This window comes from Passer domesticus, chromosome Z, assembly GCF_036417665.1.
Source record: "Passer domesticus isolate bPasDom1 chromosome Z, bPasDom1.hap1, whole genome shotgun sequence".
Classification (NCBI taxonomy): Eukaryota; Metazoa; Chordata; class Aves; order Passeriformes; family Passeridae; genus Passer; species Passer domesticus.
In genome coordinates this window covers 62,392,949-62,414,562 of record NC_087512.1, presented here as the reverse complement: position 1 = coordinate 62,414,562, position 21,614 = coordinate 62,392,949, and the positions used below count along the sequence as shown (strand labels likewise).

Here is a 21,614-nt window from a genome sequence, read left to right as displayed (position 1 = left end):
CTACTTATTATGAATTGCCCTGGAAAAGCTGTGAAGGAAAAATCTGCTTGTAGCTCTTGTGGCTTTGGTCTCTTAACTGCCTGTGTGTAGCAACCATCAGGCAAATTTTCTCCCTCTGTCAGCCTTCCTGCCATCATTTCTCATTGATGAGTTGCACTGCTAGAAGAGAACAGTCACCAAACTCTAGAATACAGCCTCTGGTCCATCTGCCTTTGGAAGATCACTGGACACTGGGAACTATAGTTATCACTGTCTATTGGGAACATCTGTGGGGTATTTCTCAGATGTCATGGTTTTGGGTTGTTGTCATTTCCCATTACTGTAGAGCTGAAAGTTTCTGAGAGGAAACATAGCTCTTGCACTCAGTGTGTACTGATCCCTGACATGAAGCAATGATATTTATCTTTGGAGTCTATATCCAAGAAGTTAAGAGACCAGATGGCAGCTTTTCCCTTTAGCGTGCATTTAGACAGTCAATATAATGAACTGTATCAAAGAAATAGCTAATCCTTAATCCTATATATAGCCTGCAATGAGAAATATTCAATTACGGCACTCATAGTTCTTCAGAGTGAAGGTTAGGGAAAATTAACAGTGATCTTCCTTTTAAACAGATACATATTCAAACACTCTTTTAAGACCACCCAGATGGTACTAAGTATCACTTAGAAATACCAAAAATCTGTCACCTCACCTAAACGTGTGCAGACTGAAGAATGAGGTTTCCTAGATACCTTCCTGTCATCCTGTTGTTATTAAATTCAAAGATAACTGAACTTCTTAAAAAAAAGAATGTTATGAAAAAGTTTTGGTTTAAAGGAGTAAGACTTAAAATACCCTTGGTATACTGGGGTCTACTGCATCTCATGGACTGCCTTTGTTTAAAGGGTTTCCAGCAATACAAACATTGTTTAAATATGTTTAAAGTTAATAATAACCAACAAATCATTAAACGAACTTTGTTTAACAAACCAGCAGCCTTAAGAAAGAAGAGAGTTAAAATAATTATACAGAAAAAGTTAGACATTAAATCATTTCTGGGAATCAGAGGGGCACATTTCCTGCTTATATTTTCTTGTATTCATTACAGTACCTCTGTAGAGCCTGTGAAAGCTACTTTATCTATATCCATATGGTGAGAAATTGCTGCTCCAGCGGTGGGTCCAAAGCCTGGCACAATATTCACTACTCCAGGTGGAAATCCTGCCTGAATTGGAAGAAAGAATCCTGTAAATCTGGGGAAGGATAATAACTATAAGAACATGTGTTGCATGGTCTTCCCTTTTCAGACCTCCAGCCACCTTTTCTTAGCTATATTTTTATTCTCAGCCCTAGAGCCCCACAAGGTTTCATTCTCACATGATTTACACCCTCTTTCTGTTACCTGTATTTTAGGTTATTGGACTCTATATTTTTTTCCCCAAAGAATATATTACTTTCATTCTTTGTCAGCGCCATTTCTGAAGAAATATCTTTTAAAATTTTCTCACTCAGATGTATAAAGAAATATTGCTTACTGTCATATCTGCTTCCTTAAAGCTGTTTGAATCAACATATGTGTTTGCTGACTTCTGCACATTGATATCCATGCTAGATGGAATTTAATTACTGATCTGCTACTGAAATCCTGTTAAGAAAAATGATGGAACTCTGGATGTAGGTTGAAAGTACAGTGGGCAACATGAGAGTTTACAGCAGAAAAGGGGAAGATTAGCTACCAAGCATGAACAAGCAGGCTGAGATAGGCATAGCTGGAATATCTTGCACATTTTTTATGCAAATAAGCTTTTCCTATGGTTCAAAACAAATGCATTGTTTCCCATAAATCCTGTATTAGATATGTTGCATTCACAGCAAAATAAGCTATTTTATTCCAGCAGCTTGTCAGGAAAACTCCAAAGATATGCAAAGAGTAGATGGAATTTTGTTGGTTTATGAAGCAGCTGCACAATCTCAATGACACTTGAGGAACACAGAATTAAAATATCAAACAGATTCATATCCTGCATTATTACTTCAATAAATCTCTTTATAGCACTAAACAGGACTTTGGAAATACATGCTAAAGCTCCATGGTTTTTTTTTGGAAAACGGTGAATTTCAGGTGGTGAGTTGGAGCTCCTAAAACTTATGTCCTGTGTTTTGGATACCAGGTTGTTACTTTTGTTCAAGGAACTTTTATTCCTTACAGTTTCTTGCTCAGATACAGTCTGTCAATGCTTGTTATGCTCATTTAATTTTCCAGATAAATATTTACCCTGAAATTGATGAGACAATGAAGTTCTTTCAATTTGCTTAGCATTGCTTTCTTACTTAATTTGTGTAGAGACATACCCCTTTGAGCATTTAATTTCCATGTTTGTTTTAGGAACTCAAGGATTCTCCATATCTTAGTAAGGGAGCCTTGTGAGTGCCATTAAGCAAGATAGTGAAGGTTACCAGAAGTTATTACATTTTTTCTTAAAGTGGGCATTTGGGGACAAGAAAGTTAAATTAGACCTTCAGATGTTTTCACAAGTCTAAAGCAGCTATTAAAGTGATCACTGGCAGGGATTTGTCCTCCAATGTAATTTTTATGTTCTGGATAGTTGTCACATTCCCACTTCTGAGTTTTCCTTTCAAGAAATCAGAACATCACAATAGATATCTCATTAGATCATAACAGAATTGAGTTACTTTCCCTGTAAAGTTACTTTTTTCAGAGAAATACACTTTCAGATACTTATTGTTAAAAATCAATAGAGAAGGTTTCTCTCATATTTTTAAAACTATTCCTTCTCCCCATTATTATCTAATAGCATTTACTATGTGATGCAAGAATAACGGGACATGGCTCCATTCTTATAATAATTTAGTTTCTATGTAATATTAACACAACCAGTCAGTGTGCTGTGCTGAATCACTGTTTTAAAGCAGAATTATAAAATGTGCCAAGTCATTTCCCCTAAAACTCTGCAAGGTTGCTGAACTGGTGATTATTGACCTCTGTGTCAACCTTTGAACATCTTAGATTGTATTTGTTGATTTTATTGGGAAGAAAGAAAAACTGTTTTACTGTTCTCTTTGGGTGTTTGCTGGACTGGGCACAACAGTTAGCTTTGGAGACACTAGCTTTCTGAAGAAACTGGCACACCCCCTTTTCAGAAGCAAAAAGTGTCTTCTCACAGTTTCTGTGTGAAGAAAATTCACAGGTTTGGCAGCAGTTACCAGCTTGATTTTACAGTTCCCTGTTAATAATAAACTTAGGTGGATGAAGACTTTGTTCCTATTAAAAAAAAAGGAGCTGTACAAACAAGTTCTTTTATGTGATAACTGTGCTAATAAAGTCATTGCTACCTGTTGCCCGTATCTTTAAGTTTTTCTAAGCCTTCTGATGTTTACATCCTTGTAACGAACTTTCTCACAGACTTTATGTAAATAACTTATTGTTTTGCATTCTTTATGGAAGAAGAGAAATTTGATGGACTGTTGGTTTGTCCAGTATCACTGGAGAGGTGGCACTTATACCCTCCAATCCACTGTCACTTTCAGAAATCTATAAATGTTAAAGTCAAAAAATAAAAAGTCTTTTGTTTTACCTTAGAACAACAGTGAATCCACGTCGTGTTGTTTCATGTCCTATAGTGACAGCCACCCACCTCCAAGTATTGTGCTTTTGTAATACAAAAATATTTACTAAAGAATGGAGTTTAATCAATTGATGTTGTGGGATTTTTTTTGTGCGTGTAGGCTGAAAGATATGCCTGTTTTTGCCCTAGTTTGGCTTCACTGGTTTACAGCAAGGTAAGTTCCACAGTGCAAGACTAGGCATGCAATGAGCCTGTCTTATGTTACCTTTGTAGTGTTTCAGCTGCAGTATACTCTTACACTTCTGAGAGGGGCAAATAACCCTGTTGTTGGTGACTTACCTCTTTAATTAAGGATCCCATGTAAAGGGCACTGAGTGGAGTTTGCTCTGCTGGTTTGACAACCACGGTGTTTCCACAACAAAGGGCAGGGGCAATCTTCCATATGAACATAACCAATGGGAAGTTCCACTGAAAGACAGATGAGAAAGTGTATCCTATTTCTAATACATCACCAAAATACCTTAGCTTTTTCTATTATAATACTGCAAATTTTCAGCTGGGTGGTTGAACTTTTTGTTGAACTCCTTTCAGAAAGAAGATGTTTTGAAAAAAACAATTGGCAAGCCATGTAGTACAAACTGGGGATTTTTGTGTACGTGTAAGCCCAGGGGATCCAAGGTTTTAGTTACAGGCTCAAGAGACAATGAGTGTACTCTTTTAACAAAGTATTATAGGCAGTTGTTGGATTAGTGGTGCAATTAGGAGTTTTGCTATCTTGAATGGTCACATCCATCATCAATTCAGCTTTTGAAGGGAGAGAAGGTAATAACACATAATGCTGCCCCTGCCCTCTCCTCTGGAGGTTTCAATGGCAGCTCTCTGTTGTGAGCAGTTCAGGCAGACTGAAGAGCAGCTGAATGCTTTGGATCCCATGTTGTGCAGTATGAGGGATGACATGACCAGGGGAAAACAGGTTTGCCCCTTTGAGAATATTTACTATAGTATGGGTGGCATTGAGGCCATGAGCCTCAGCTCAACATACACCTTTTTGAAATGGGGAAAAAAGCAGTTAAGAGTTACCTATTATGTCAGAAAGGCTAGGAGGACTATGCATGCAACACTTCTTATTTTCTCTCCTTGTCTCCTTTCAGACTCACCCTAGCCCCAGAAATAATGGGAGCAGAAATAATATAAAGTGAGGGATTACTGCATATTCATTGTTAAAGTGGAACTGCATAAGTGAAAGGAAGTGGAAATGGTGAGCTGTCAAAAGTAGGTTGCAATACGCATAGTTCTTATAGTTTTGGTTTATACAGAAAACTCCAGTTTGTTTGTTCATATTTCAATGGAGGGAAAATGAAGATATACTCAGAAATACTTAACATTTTACAAGGGAAGTCAGTGTTTGTACTAACTGCTGCTTGTACTTCCAGGAGATAATTATATTTTAAATGTCCACATCTAGTGTTTCTAGCTCTTTATCATAGCTTGACTGAGTGTTTAACTTGAAATATCTTGTATCTGACCTACCAGAGGATCTAAACCAGCAGTTTTCCAAGCTCTCCTAAAGACTGGATGCAAACATATTCAAGCAATGTTCTCCAAATCAATGCCGTGGTCTAAAGATACAGCAAATTTTCAAGATCAACTTAAAGATGCCGGGAACATAAGCAGGATCCACATGTTTGAGCAGACCTTATAGACAAGATGACTTTTTCAGAATCTGTTGAGTTGTCAAGCAGATCAGATGAAGCTGCTCATAACTACCGTGTGCAAGGTGGTGGGTGGATTAGGAGAGCCTAGTGCATACAACTGTCTTCACAGACACCCACCAAAACTACATAGACTTCACAAATAAATTTAGAACTTGAGATCCTCAAGTGTTTTGAATGATCAGACTGAGATAGGCCTTTTGAAACTTCAGCTGAAAAAAGCAAGTTCAAAACTGGGAATTCAGATGTGCCAAACAGGAGCTTTATTGGACACATTCTTTGTGTTGTAACTTGTACCACCTTCATGGTGAATGAGTCTTAGCCATAAACAAAAATCCAACTGTTTGAATGCTGTACAGAGCATAACAGATATTCTAGGTCTTAAAGAGCTTATTGTTTATAGGCTTATAGGCTTAAACATAATAGACTGTAAATATTACACTCTCCTACATGTTTGTTTCCAATGCTTTCAGTTTCAAAAAAACCCCACAACTCCATCTTTTAAATTATTTCATATGTCAAACTTTTGAGATGTATTTTCTCTCCATACACAGGGAGGAGAGGGACAAGGTTGGACCAAAGTGACTCATTGCACACTGATGAATCAGAATTACAGAACTCAGGATAGTCTCTGTCTTTGAGGACCTGAAAATTTATGGTTAGTAATGTTTCACAAATGCACTTGCATAGGCAAAATTTCAAATGCATTTCCATTTGTAACAAGGAACATTTGTGTTTACATAAATGGTTACATAAATGGTTCCAACTTACAGGAATAATTTGGCCACACACCCCAATAGGCTCATGTCTAGTAAATGTAAAAAAGTTTCCATCTATGGGAAAAAGAAATAAATTAGGCATTCAGACAAAGCATTTATGAGAAACAGTTAAATCACAAAGATGACAAAGTAGGGTACCAAACTTATCTGGATACAAGTTTACTTATAAATGATATTTTCAAAATCTTAAGTATGCGAAAAGCCATGAAGTACATCTGGATTCAATGACTACTTCATAGCTCCAAGTTTTGATTTTTTCAGTCTGACTGTATTTTTGCAGTGACAACCCTGCTTCTCAATATGCTATGCACAGCGCACCAATAAGCATTCCTCATTTCTTTTTTATCACCTTTTTTTTTACAAAATCTTCTCTTAAATCCTAGGTACATATCAGACATTTTTTAATATTAGATCTTAGCTTAAATCAAATCCATTAAATATAAAACTTTCTTTGATTCACATAAATGTGTGTTCCATTAAACCTAGTATAGAGGTCTACAGGAGGCAAAAAAGTTGGAAGTATTTATCATTCTAGTTTTCCTTAATTCCTTCTTTATTACCTTTTCCTTAATTCCTTCTTTATTACCATTCTTTTCTTTGTCTTGCTGAGAGAAGGTAGCTAGAGAGACAATGTTTTCATAGAGCTCCTTAATGGGAAAGGGGATGGAATGATATTTTAGCAAGTGCTGTTTCCTCATTCCTATCTGGTAGTACTTTTCCTAATACAATGTCCAATCACTGAAGTAAATATTATTGCTTTGGGCTAATCTTTGCTTAAATAGGTAGACACCCAGGTCTCACAATTGTAGCCTTGTATAAACTATATATTGCTATGCAAAAGTAGACTACTGCATTTCTTAGATGCACACACAGGTTAAATTTTTTGGTCCATAAACAATACTTGTTAGTAGTATATAGAAATATGAAGATGCACACTAAATGTTTAAGCTGAGAACTATGACAAGTCTTTAATAACCTCTATTAAAAAAGATTAAAATTTTCTATAAACTTTCAAAAATATTTTCCACTGGAGATATTTTCTGTATTGCACAACTTTTGGACAAAAGTCAGTTATTTACAGCTTGTGTCGGCCTCAGTTCTGTAGCTTTGTTATCTTGGAACTACTCACCCATTGGAACAGTACGCCCATGGATTTTATCAGCCCAGCCTGCACAGTAGCGTAAAGTTTTGATACAGGCACCCAAATCCATTAGATAGGCCGTGGAAAAGAGCTTCCCACCATCAATGGTTTCCATTGTCTGCACACAACAGTAATTAAACAGTTAATATCAAATACTGATAATGGTTCTTTTGTTTGTGTTTTGTAATTTAGTTTTCGGAAGTTCACTTTGAGGATTTCAGCTTTTGAACAAACACTTAGATTAACTCCATTTTGAAGAACACATTTTGAAAAACAATGTAGCACTTTCAAAGTGAGAAATTTTCATGGTGGTTTATTTGTATTTAGCTATGCAGATAGCATGATCACAATACATTTGTAGTGGTAAGATTTACTCAAAAGCATCTCTTCCATATGAATCAGTTGCACAGTTCTACTTTATGTTAAATAGTCTGCAAGCACAGATCAAGAGATTAGGAAGGAGACAGTGCAAATAAAATATGAGTAAGACTCAAGTCTTGTAAAAAATACTCTAAATACATCTGAAGTGTTTGATGTGCAAAGGAAAGAGCTGAGCCATCTAGAATTCTTAAGTGAGAAAAATTCATTATGAAAAATAAATATTTACACAGAAGAGAGTCTCTAAATAGGGTTCTTTCCAGCCAAATCTAAGGGATGTGGTTTGGATTAATTTCCATGCCCCTTACTATTGGGATATAAAGATCACGAACAGTTCTTAAATAATGTCAACATATTTTTGACGCTGCAAGAATATTTTTCTCAAGATTTCCAAAACAGAGAGATTGAAGACTTTCCAGTCTAGGAACAAACCTGTTCAGCAGGAAGAGCCTAAACTATAGTTTGAGATCTAAACTAAAATTTCAAGATGTAATCAGATTGGCATTCTTTAGCACTTCCAGCTGGATCAACAGACTGATCATCCAAGAGCAGTTTTTCATCAACAACTCCCCTGTGAAGTCCACATTTTTAGTTAACTGGACACATTTCAGATACTATACTTGGGATAAGAACAGAACAGAGAAGACAATGCTTGATGGCTCTTAGCAACAAGGAACTGATTAAATGAGATATGCCTTTGCCATTCCAGGCAATATATGTGGCACTGTTTTCATTCTGTTTAGAAATGGGAGAAAATTCTTTCCTGGCCTTAAACTTATGAAATCTCTACATCTCTTCAACATCACAAGAAAATTAATTCTAAGTGGCCCTTCCAGTACCTTGCTTTGACTTACTCTTTCAGTTGTCTATCTATAGGTCTGCTGAGCCTCTGAAACATCTTATCAACAGATAAAGCACTGAAATGGAATAATTTTCATCCTGGTCAAATGCATGAACACAGAAAAATGACTTTGCAATAAGGTTTGGACATCTATTTTGATCTCTAGTCTGTGGTAATATGTGTTACTCTATAGTACTAGTTTGGCAGGTAGGATAAACTGAGTGGAGAAAATCTTGCTTCATCAAAATCTGGAAAGCACTTTACTCATACATACCTTTTCTAAAAAGGGAAACAATTAATAAGACGATTAGGTTGTAGGAAATATAACTAAAGTCAATAAAATAGAGACTTGGGAGTGGTGCAAGAGAAAGGCAATTTTTTATATTATGAAAGTGGCAAATGTAAACAAAAACTAATTCAATGTTCCATCTTTCCTGTGGGAAAAAGATTGGATCTCCATCCTCTTTGCATTTGTAATGCCTTAGACTGTACAATGAAGAAAGAAATGCCAGCTCATCCAATTATTTAATAGACAAGAGGGCATACTTCTCTATTTAGAATATAGCTCTCTTTAAATTTTGTCTCTCTCAACTCAAATCTAGAATTTTAAAGGACATAAGTTTCCTGAGAAATTCTACTATATAATGGGCAACAGATGCTTTGCAGATATTACATATCTGAAGGCTTAAATATTATGAGCTCGTCTACAGTGTGCTTTGTGACTAATGGCTAAATAGTTCAAACTGTAACTAGTTCAGTCTGACTGATCATCCTGAATGTTGTATTTTCCTCCTTCTCTAAATTTTTTGCTGTTGGCAGAAAACCAGGATTCATCTTTAGCACAAGCAGTTATCCCACCTAATTTTTATTCCAGAATGTGCTTGAAATAGCAGAGTAGTCACCTTAATGATAGTACCATAAATGGAGTTTAAAACAAGTAGGAAAGTATCCTAGCCTTTATCAAATTGAGGTGTATTTCTATTTCATACGTCACTGCTTGCCTTAGTGCACAATCTGTAGGTGAGAGCATTACAAGTTATGTGTCTTCTGTTAAGTGTGATAAAATAGCCAATTCACAGTGGTTTGTAAGGAGAGGGCATCATTCCCCAGCACTCATCATTATTTATAAAATATTCCATCACTGCCTTTGGTTCTCCTTAAGCTTTATCATGCATTACTAGTTGCAAGCTGGAGTTAATGAAGGACTAGTGATAAGAAAAGATAGAGTAATGAAATTCAAATTTTCCAGGTCTGACTTGTATCATCTATTAGCATGGAGGCAGGCTTTGAGTTTAGGCCTTGATTCAGACTTTGGTTTAGACAAGCATTAACCATGGGATCAATGTTAGTGTGCCCTTTAGAATCAGTGATTAAAATTACTGTGGTTGTAGGCAGTTTAAATATCACTTTAAAGCTAAACAAATACTCAAGTACTTTGTGAATATAGGGTGTTAATAGAGCAGAGTGCAAGCCAGTTTAAAGAAGTCCATTTGCTACAGAGAGAAAAGCAAGTATTGAGACTGCCTAGCTTTACGGAGAGTAGGCATGTTAAACTCTTGTATCTTTCTGTAAAAATCAGGACTTTTCTCCTTGTCGTCTTGTTCACATATCATACTCACAGCTAAAATCAGACGATCTCTTTCGACCAAGTCAGCTAGTTTGTTCAAGAGTCTTCCTCGCTCTGAAGCATCCATTGTACGCCAGGTTGATCCGAGCTCAAAAGCCTTTCTAGCTGCTTTAACTGCCTTGTCTACATCTGCCTGTGGGGAAAATAAAAACACTTAGGTGACCAATAATTGGTTCTGTCATAAGCCTTTTTTTGCTGTTCAATGTGTAAAATTTAGCAAAAGTTTTGACATAAAGCTGAAGTAAGAGGAAAAAACTGCAATCATAAAAAAATTAGTACCAGTAATGTTAAATATATGGGTTATTTTCTTTCAAACATTTCTGTTGCCATATCAGGAATGTGAAATTCTATGAGAAACAGATGGTTTCTCAAAGTTTTCAAAATAAAAATACATAAAAGAACTCTATTTTAAAAATTTAGATTTTTTAAGCCCTTCTTATACACCAAGCACTTACATTAATTATAAAATCTCTTTTATTTATAAAGAGATGCCTGAGTCTGTAAGGTAAATGCTTAATTACTTATAATCTGAAAGTGTCTTACAGGGCAATGAAGACCAGGTTAGAAAAGCCTGTTCCTTAGGATGTTTTATAAAATGAAGACAAATTTATTATAAAGGATGATAAATCAATAAATTTAATTTTGAAAGTTTTAAAAAACATTTATGGATAAAATGACTTTAAAAATAAGCCAAGTTTAACAAGCTAAGCCTAGGTATTTTGAAGTCTAAGCATTGTCTTTGCACATACAGCTAATTTGTTAGTCCATTGATGGTTTTTCTATTGCGTATTTTTTTACTTATCATTTGGTTTCCAGTACAGAAGAAAAATCTACAATGAAACTATTCTGTGTAAAGTGTGTTCCAGGATTTAAGAAAAAACAATTACAATTTCTTGGAAAAAGGCTTTTTGTACTTGGAATTCTTCTGTATTTCAAAATTCTTGTAAAATTTACCAATTAAAATAGTGACATAGAAAAGAGGTTTATTCCAGATTTTTTGTCAGAAACAAAAAAATTTTGAGGAAAAAAAGGAATAAAAAGGAGTTTCTATATAGGCTACAATTCCTAGTGAAATTTGCATGCAGTGTTTGAAGGATATCTTTCAAACATTTTTGTGTCCTGCTGATTGCTAATATCTCCTCCATGGAAATCATTGTCAAGGTTGACTAAGTCAGCAAATTCAGCTAAGTCAACACTGTAGTCAATTGTTTTAAACATGAACTAGATCTTGAATCTTTAACTGATATTTGTGGTGATCAGCGAATTTTAAGCTGTGAGTGGGGTGTGTTAGTGGCTTGGAAAGCCCAGCACAGACCTGTGAGGCAGAAGGCCACAGAACTTCCAAAAGTTTTTCTAGAAAATTTTGGAAAAGATAGGAAGGAACTATGTGAATAGCACAGCCATTACTGTAGGGTAATACTGACCAGTCACCTGCACCAGGTAGCTGAAATATACCAACTAAAAATTGATTTTGTTCAGAATCTTTCAGCATGTTGTCAAAAGCCTCATCACTGTATGTGACCCCTATCATTAATTTTCTACATCTTTGCAGTAGGACTCAAGGGTTGTGGCTTGGCCTTAACTGGAAAAGGAGAAGGGGAAAATATCGTATGAATATGAATGGCGTAAATTAAAGTTACCTTGTCTGGTGTTCCTTATGCTAGAAGTGCAGAAACAATTAAAGCAGAGAAAAATAATATAAGAGTAATAGAGGGCTGTGAATGAAAAGTAACTAAAAAAGATTGTTCTTGAACTGTATGAAATGTAATTTCATTGCATAAATCTACACTATAAGTATAAAAACTCCTTTCTGAGCCAGTTTAGATTTTTTACAGAAGTACATTTAGTTTGCATAAGCTGACCATTTGGTGAGCTGCTTTGTTATTACTAGAGGCCTTTAGGATTAGGAATCTTGAAAGAGCCATCAAACTGGAAGAAAACAGTTCCCACCCACATATATGTCTGTTCTTTGTAATCTCCTCTTGTTTTTTAAAATACCACTGCAAGGCAATGGACAGTCCTTTGTCAACCCTATTGTATGCACAAATTAAATTCCTAAAATCTCTTGGCTCATTATCTGAAGTCTAGCCTCTTGCATATTAGGTTCATAATGGCTGTGTAATTTACTAGATCTGCACAATTCACAAGACAATTTAGTTAATAGCAGTTGTCATTACACATTAATTTGCAAAATTATTGAAGAGGAAGCAAACCTGTGTTTTGAATAGTAGTATCTCTTTTATTTAATGAATTGTTAGAGAGCTTGTAAGGAAAGAAATCTACAAAAATTTTGAATGATAACTGGACAGTTGCAGGTTATGAGTTATTTAATTTAGGGATGATAAATTATCAGTGTCTCAGCACTACTTATAGACAGCTGGTATTAAAGATAATAAAAACTTTTGAAAAACTTCAGGTGTTTAGATTTTTAAAAATTATTTAATTCCAAGTGAAATAATTAAAAGTCAGACTTTCTCATCCGTGTTTCTCTAAGAAAATGTTTAAAATGTGACATCATTATGACCTCCTTAGTAATTTGTGGTCACTATTGCTCAAGTACTAGACAACATTAAAGACAAAGATTATTAGATGAGATTACAGACCAGAGTGAGAAAGATTTAATGAGAAGATAATTCTGAGTGTATGTCTCAATACAGATGTACTTCTCATCTTCAGATTATTCTGATCATCTGCAGAATTTTATTTATGTGTGAACTTCTGTACAGTAAATTAAAACATTCTGAAAAACTACGTGCTTATTATATTCGCGATAATTTTTGGTGAACTTATAACACAAACTTACAATTTTAACATTAGTTCTACTGGATAAAAAGTTGTTTAACATTTTGATGTTAAGCTTAAAAAACACTTCTAATACAAAACATTCTAGAGAGGCATATTTCTTGACTAAAATGAATATATAATTTTGTGAGAAATGTGAAAAAAATTCACTTTTGGATGCAAGATTAACTTTGAAGTAGAAATGTAGAAAAATAAATATATATGTGCAAGAACCAAACCAGTAATTATAAAACCAGCTTTATTTCCAGTTACAGTCACCTAGTAACATGGAAATAAAACCTTAATTTCTTGTATTTACTTCTTCAGAATATATTAAAAAACTCTTTCTTTGGCCAGTACTTTAAATGCTGTTAAGCACACTGTCTATCTGATTTAAGGAAAACTACTACCTTCTTTACATTTCAACTGTGAAACTTTCCACAACAGAATCTCATAAATTTTTTTAAAAAAATACGTTTCTTCACAGTTTTGAACAATATATTCATATTGCACAATATGAACATCTGCTTCACTGGTTCAACATACTTCAAGGAGGTCAGTTTTGTGGAATTAGTGAGTATTTCATAGCCCACATTCAGCTTGAAAGTAATTTTTAGGACTATGTGTCAATATGTTTTTCACAAAACATAATATTTGTAGGGGGCAGTGAGACTACATATAGTTAAAAACAGTCATGGTAGTGATCATCTTCACAGAATTTGTGGGAAATTATAGGTATTTGTCCTTTTTGTATTTTCTATAAGGAAAGGCCATTTATCAATGTGTCATGAACAAGATTATATTAATTTTTAATGAAGAAAACATAACAGAAAAATAAAATAAAATACCACCTATTTTTTAGATGTCAATTATCACAGATAAGAAAAAGAACCAATAATATTAGCAAAACAAATCAGCAAAAATATTTCTTCAGAACTTTTCTCATATGAGCCTAAGGTAAATCTATTTTTCAGTGCCTCTTTACAAAAAATGTTATGGTTTATTAAAAAAGAGTTTGTGAAAGAATGTATACAGGAAGAAGTAAGTCCATCTAAGGTGGTTCTACATTACACAAATGGCTGCTTGCCTTCCTACTTTTAAGATGCACTAAAATTAAAGTTACAGTTAAGAGCAAGAAAGAAAACCCTACCTTGTCGCCTTCTTCAACCTCACAGATTTTCTCTTCAGTTGCGGGGTTAAAGACTGCAAATTTTTTACCACTGACTGAATCATGCCATTCATTATTTATAAATATCTGCAGGGAAAGAAACAGTGCAACAATATTAGTAACACATATGTAGCTGTTGTCTCTTCTATGTTGTAGTGAATAAACCTACCTTTCATAGCTGAGAGCTGCCAGATTGATAGATGTCTGAACTAAAACTGGAGAGCTGTTACTACATTATTCTGAAGAGATGAGTAATCACATACACACTTAACCAGGACAAGTTTTTAAAAATTCACTTCCCTTGGAGAGGAAAACGTTCTCCACATTGCATTTTTCATTGTTAATGTCATAAAAGTATGCTGTTCTAAAGTAGTCCTTCCTTTCTGTGAAGTAGAAGGGAGGCTCAGTCCTAAATGACCTATGGAAACCTACCTGAGTTTCCTGCGCCCACAGGGCTGGTAACAATGGAGGCCCTTTCTGTTACATGGCCTGACAGAAGTAAACCAGTCCTTGGATTTAATAAGTATAGTATATTGAATTAAGAATATCCTGGATATCACTGTTTTAATTAGCTTTGCTTTGATTTATCTTCAGTCTCTCCTGCCAAAAAAAAAAAAAAAATTCCAACAGAGAACAAACCAAACCATACCCCCAAAAAAATAAGAGCAATAGCAGGGTATTTTGAAATTGAAGCTGAGACTGAAATAACCCTGCCATAGTCAATTGAATAAGTTAAAGAATCATGGAATGGATAAGGCTGGAAGGAACCACAGTGGGGTCATAAGGTCCAATTTCCCTGCTCAGGTAGGGTTATATTAGAGCACATTGCACAGAATTGCACCCAGATGGTTTTGTGTGCTTAGGACATACAAAAGGACCTCTGGTTGAAATTTGAGGTACTTATCTCTGTTCACAAAAGCAAAACAGAGCCTGAGTCTTACCTGTGGGTGCACAACATTTATACAACTCCAGAGCCTGCCATCTCTGAGGCATTGTTGGTAAAATTAGCAAAGTGGTTTAATATCTTTTTTAACTGTAGGTTAACCTTGAAGCAGAAAGGAAATGCCAATTGAAAAGACCTGATAAATGCACAGCTGTTAAAAAGAGGAGGATAAGTTGCTAATAAGTGTTGTGTACACTTGGAGTGGGCATGATAAAGTATACAGTCCAAAGTTAACAGCACCTGTCCTTCTCTACCTGATCCTCTGTGATCTCTGGGTTCAAGTCAGTGCTGAAATGGGTGTGCCATGCTAAGCTGTCCTACCAGTACCTTGAGCCCACCCTCCTGATGCTGGTGGGCTGGTGCCCTCCCTTCTCAGTGGCTTCCGTGCCATTGCATTCTAGGTGTGCATGTGAGATCTCGAATGTACTTACCTGCAAAGACATGTCAGGCTCTGACTCACTGTACCAGGTATTTTGAGCTCAAATTGTGCTTCTCTCTAGAGTCAAGGCATCTTGCCTCACAGTTAGTTACTGGAGTCTAGCAGTGAGATCAGCTAGCACTCTCCATTAGGACAAAGAACTTAGGCTTGATGCTTACAGTAACAGGAACTTTGAAATAGAAAACCAGAAAATACTTTGGTGTAGGCAAAGTAGATGATGGTTGACTAAAGACATGGCAGAACAGTATCAAGGTGCCAGAACTGTAGGATAAATGCTTTTTGTCACAGCAACTTCAGAAATAAATCCTTCTACCACAACCACATATGTTATTAAAATGTGACAGGTTTCAGAGAATAAATTTTCTGCATAGTATTAAAACTGGCTGAGTAGTTGTTAATAATTGGTAAATAGTTTGTTTAATAACCATCAAAATTGATAAAATTAAGATCCATAAATGGATATGGCAATAATCTGTTAATATATTAATATATTCCTGTATTATATTAATGTAGTTCTGTATTTTTCTGCTTGTCATTATGAGGGCAACTTATATAGTGTCATTTCCACCTCTGACCATCAGGATGGACTAGAAAACTCCTGATTTAACAAAAGCTGTCTGTGAATAAATATCTAAGTCCATAGAAATTTCTGATTGGTGATGAAGCAAGTTATAAGTATACCCACACAAAATTTCAGTTGTGGTGAAAGGACAGAGACAGCAGTTAAATGGTTAAAATTACAAAAGCCATTGCCAAGAAAAGAGGCAAAGTAAAAGGTAAATATTAACATAACACTGCTATGATGTTACAGTATGCCAAATTCACATCTGTCTGTGAAAGGAATAATAGAAAAACATACCATTTTTGGAAATACTTAAAGTGCTAATTTAAATACTACATTTATTGCACCAATCAATATCACCCACAATATTAGTTTAGAATATATTTCTTATTAATATTTCTAATACCACTCCTGTTTAAAACATAACTTCATTATATTATATATATATATATGCAATATTGTATCAGAGTTGTATAAATCAAACTACCCATATGTCTTTCATAAGCTAGAAAGCGGCCTTGCAAAATGGGGGTAAGAAAGATGGGAGAGGGAAAAAATCAAAACTCTCATGTGAGCTGTATTAACACATTTCAGGGCAGCTGTACTCATTAATGTGCATGCAGCCATGCTCATAAAATGCTGTGGAGTGTTTTTGACAAACAGGATGTGGAGGTCTAAATCCAGGCAACACCGAAGTACCGGCTAAGAGCAGCCTCTAGCAACAACCTTGACCTGCTGAGGAAAACAATGCTTGGGATCACCTTGCAAAGGTTAGAGTGTTTTGTCAGTGAGTCAGAAATTTACTGATAGTTCTTCAGACATAAATGCAAAGGACTTACCCCTCTGTGGGAAGAGCTGTGCACTGGATTGTCTGTGGTGACTGTCTATGGCCCACCAGGTTTAGGGCTACAAATTTATTTTGCAAAGATTTATAAATATTGTTACAGATGTTTTGTAACTCTTACTTCACTGGAATTTTAGGAAAGAAGATTTCTGTTTATTTCAAAAACCCAAAGAGTAATGACTGTTCAGATTTTTTTGCAGTAAAAGTGGAAATACAGATTTCCAGTAGATGAGACTGTACACTGTTGGAGCTTAGTATTTTAAACAAAACACAGGCAACATAATTCAAAAACCCTCTGATGTCTTTATTCCTCAATGTCATAGGGCAATTAAATCTTGCACTTCTGAAATTATTGATTTCAGTTCAAATGATCTAATACCATCCATTGGTGTTGAAGTTACCTGTAAGGCTACAGTATTTCTGTCCTTGTTTACACAGTTGATTTCACCACTCAGGTGACCTGAGCAGAGAGTGGAGACACAAGATCTAAACTTTGCCTATTCTTTTGTTTTGTTTTGTTTTGTTTTGTTTTTTGGTCATCCCAGTGGTTTCTTTTCCTTCAGATCTGGAGTATTTTGAAAGAATTTTAAATTAATTTTGGAGTATCTGCTAGATGGGAAGTGACATATTTGTGTCTGTGCTGCATGAAGGAAGAAAGCATTTTACTCTGTACAACTTTGCTTCTGAAAAACAACACCATGGCTTTACTGAAAGAAATTTTAGGGTCTTTACATTAGGTGGCATCTTATGAATCATAACTTTTTGCTATGCAGTCTGTACAAGGTTTCAGGCTTCAGTCCCTCTGCAAAATAGCTTAGAAGTACAGCTTAAAAAGAAAATTTCTGCTGTTGCATTGATCCCATATTCAGAGTCTTCCTATAAACTCACTGTTTGTTCAGGAGGAAGTTCTATATAATTCACTAATAATGATTTACATTATAATTCATACAGAGATATAGTCAAGAAAGGTAATGGAACTAACTAAAAAGTAGACCTTCACTAACTTAACTGTTAAGCATAGCTTTTTAAACATGGAAATAAAGGTCTAAGCTATCTTCTGTTTAGATATCAGAAACTCTTCCAAACTTAAAGTATAAGAAAAAGCAAAGCCTCTTCCCACCTTAAATCTGCCCCTGGCTATAACAAAACTTTTCTTGACAATCCTGTTCCAGAGATAAAAGTAATCACCAGATTTGAGCCCTTGTTCATCTGACTGGTCTCAAGCTTTTTTGTGTGGACTGTGAAGCAGGGAATTTCACAAAGAGCACGTTTTTACAGGCCAGAAACAATAAGGAGACACCAGGGTAGAGGCTGGACATGTGCTGGAGGCAGTTCAGCATCACTCGTGTGAGGTGGTGCACAGTGCTGAGTAACTGTTGTACCTGTTCACTCCTCCTTATATAGATTGTGACTGTCACTTAGGTATTCTTGAGTACAATAACTCATTAAAAATTTACTCGGCAGTAAATTTTACAGATACATCTAAACCTTAAAGTTTTGTGCCCAAGACAAGTCTCATTTCAAGCGCCAGAATTTCTAATTTACTAGTCTCAAATTATGTCATGGAATCTCACTGTATTCTTTGAGCAATAAAATTAAAATATGTGGCATGTCTTAAGCTACTAACAAAGAATGAAAATTTAAGCTTTAAAGAAATAGGTCAATATAGATGCTGGTGTGAAATCTCTTTTTTTTCTCCCCTTCAAGTTTGTCCTTACAAGAATTTTATATTTGGCTAATATTCCATGTAACTTTCTTTTTCTCTCTTGCAATATGTTATTATTTATGCAGGAATTACATTTTACTGCTGCAATGGACTAATAATCAGAGAACATACTCTTTTTATTAAATATTATGTAACTTTTTTTGATTTTCCACTTAGTGACTCTGTGTACACAAAGTGAGCTGGTCTAACAAAGAATAAGTTTATATAGTAACTTTCTAGCTCATTACCTTTCCCCAGATAGTCCAATTATGTTTCTGAGCTTTTATCCCTGACTTTTGTTTTTGAAGCTAGTGGCTGCAGCATTTTAATGTTCAACTATAATTTTTCTTTACTCAAAGTGTCTTATCCTTCCACACTTGCTGATATTACACATATAGCTGAGCAATAGAATGTTGAGCCCTTTTCTTCCCATCATGCAATTTGACAACCTAATAATTAACTAATCTTAGTTTCTCTGATTAAAGGAGTACTACAGGGTTTAGTGTATGTGAAAGCATCACGACAGAAAGCATTTGTCAAGTAATCATTGTCTAATTCCTCAGTGTTGACTAAGTAAAATATTTACTAACACATTTTTAGCTAGCTACCAAAAGTCATTGGGTTAATGGAGATATCTTTAAAGGAGGTTCGTATATGAAACCAGCTCAAGATTACTTTATGGTTCAAAATCCAAGCCAATTTCAGTGTTTAAAATACATTTGAGTTGATGTCTGAAAGTCAAATTTCATGAGGAGTGTTAAGTGTTATACCATATGTAAAAGGCTTACTCTGAAATATATCTATACCGATCTATAGATCATTTAGTTAAGTGAACTTAGTGAAAAGCCATAAATGATACCAAACATAGAAAATAAAATAGAGAGACTGCTAAATAAACAGAGTCCTTGGAACATCTGCAGTTCTCTCTGCAGATCCTTTTGTTGATGACTGGTAGAAAAAATGAACTGGAGGTTATGAAGATGAAGGATCTAGTTCTAGCTAATTTAGACAGACAGTTTAATACATCACCAGCAATTAGTGCTTCCCTCATCTTGATCCTTCCAGTGTTACTAGTCACCCACATTCCATGTTCCATCTTACATGAGACAGGAGAGGCATGGGATGGGTACAAAAGAGAGCAAAGGTCTTATTAAATTAGGGGATGAGTGCTGCGTATGGGGTGACATTTCTGTTTTCCCAACTCCCTCAGTACACTGCTGGGGCTTTCAGACAATCCTATGTGATATTTGAAGAGAGGAGGAAAACATTGCAAAAATCAAGCTTCCAAAGATGTGTGCTAGATTTTGTAAACAAGGGCATTGCTTTTCTACACAGTTAGAATTTATATGCAGCTTTTAAGGAAACAGTACCTATTGTCAAGGCAAAAAAAAATATTTATTGCACAGTACAAATTAGACTTTTCAACAATGCTGGCTGTCCTTTGGTTGCTTTTTTGTACTAACAGAATAGATTATTAATAATGAAATATTTCAAAAGGATGGAAATATTTACAGGAATTTGTGTATTGCATATTCAGTTCCATCACTTGTTGTTTTTTGCATGTTAGTTTTATTGCATATTGTTGTTTTCCTTTAGAAACTAAAAAATCAAATTGTAATTTTTTTTTGAGACAGGAATAGCAGTAGCAGGCTACTACATGGCAGAACTACGTATCTTTCCTGTTAAATATTTACAAAGTAAGATCCTGTGTGATTTATTCAAGAAAGAAATGTAGCGGAACCTGGTTTTTTCCATAAGAAAAAAAGGATAGCATGGAATTTAAAAGAACTAATTTAGATTAATACCTACTTTAGGAAAAGAAACTAAACAGTGATGCTAGAAAATAAAATTATTTCCCTTGTTATGGTATCAAGAAAAATAAAAGAACAGTAACCAAGAATTGCGAGAGTTAAGAGGTCCTCTCTGATCAATTGAAACCTGAATGTTTTGGAGGACAAAGTTTCCATCACCACTTCTCCAAAGCCCTAGCAGATATCTGTGTGATGCAATACAATATTATAAAACCAGCAAAGAGTCTTTTAAACCTGGAAACACAAGTCTGGATTCAGACCTTTTTTATCTATATATTTCTAACTCTATATGGAAAGAATTTTCTATTTCAAGGAGTTTATGGTAATATTGCATTGTTAGATTGGTACCTATATCTACTTTATTAGCTACTTGTTTACTTGAAAAACAGATTCAAAACCAGATTCATTTTCTCTAATGTAAATATGTGACCAGAATTAATTTTATTTTAGTTTTGTTTTCACACATCCCTTAGAATGTAAGCTTATCGAGTATAATTATTTGAATATGATTATAACACAGTGTAATATGTTAGCATTTTAATTTGCTGTTTTAATTCACTGTTCTGAAAAATAATATAGTAGAAACATTTCCTTCTTCGTTCCAATTATACTTTTTGGTAAACTTATCACTGATGAAAATTTGTTTCAGGAGAAAAATAACACCCACACCAAGTGGAATGTGGAACAATTCTATCATGCATGCACATATGGGTGCTTTAAATTAGGTTAAAAGATTAACTGAATATCACTTGTTAATATGTGTAAAATCAGAATTCAGACAGAATAAACATTTTAAGCACTGATTTACAGTGTCTTCCATAGTTCATATAAGGTTAAAATGACCACATCCTACTTTCTGAAGTGAATGCATAAGAAAGATCAGGAAAATCAAGTGCTACTAACCTTGGTGTACTTAATTTTCAGATCTTTTAATGGTTCTGGCAGCGCTGGCGTAACTGGAGCAGGATTGCCATCTGAGCCTTGTTTCTTCATGATTTCAGCTGAGAAGTTTGAGGACCTGAAACACAGGTGAAATAAGGTGTAAAGGGAATACAGTGATTTTTGCCCTGACTGAGCTCTTGGCTTTATTTGTGCTTTTTATCTGAACCAGCCATGGTATATTTGCATACAGGAATATGATTGGATGAAAGAATTCATCGCAAATAGAAAATGACACTACCTATTTTTATGACCAAAAGCAACAGCCTTTTCAGTGAGCTGTGACCTTGATGAAGCACATGATGCTGAAACAATCTGCCTAAGCAGACACTGTGAATTCCTTACTGGAGAATAGAGCTTAAGACCTCCTCATCT

At 35.0% G+C, this 21,614-nt stretch overlaps 1 protein-coding gene across 1 annotated transcript in view; it reads right to left on the bottom strand.

Annotated features, from left to right (window-relative positions):
* Nucleotides 1–21,382, bottom strand: part of ALDH1A1 (aldehyde dehydrogenase 1 family member A1) — a 30,611-nt gene extending 9,229 nt beyond the window's left edge. The window contains exons 1-7 of the mRNA XM_064403579.1: nucleotides 21,204–21,382; nucleotides 13,979–14,083; nucleotides 10,040–10,180; nucleotides 7,190–7,319; nucleotides 6,053–6,114; nucleotides 3,909–4,037; nucleotides 1,094–1,207 (exon numbers count right to left, since the gene is read on the bottom strand). Coding sequence (XP_064259649.1) covers nucleotides 1,094–1,207; nucleotides 3,909–4,037; nucleotides 6,053–6,114; nucleotides 7,190–7,319; nucleotides 10,040–10,180; nucleotides 13,979–14,083; nucleotides 21,204–21,293 — 771 coding nt within the window. The 5' untranslated portion in view covers nucleotides 21,294–21,382. The remainder of the gene's footprint in view (nucleotides 1–1,093; nucleotides 1,208–3,908; nucleotides 4,038–6,052; nucleotides 6,115–7,189; nucleotides 7,320–10,039; nucleotides 10,181–13,978; nucleotides 14,084–21,203) is intronic.
* Between the last annotated feature and the right edge of the window lie 232 nt (nucleotides 21,383–21,614).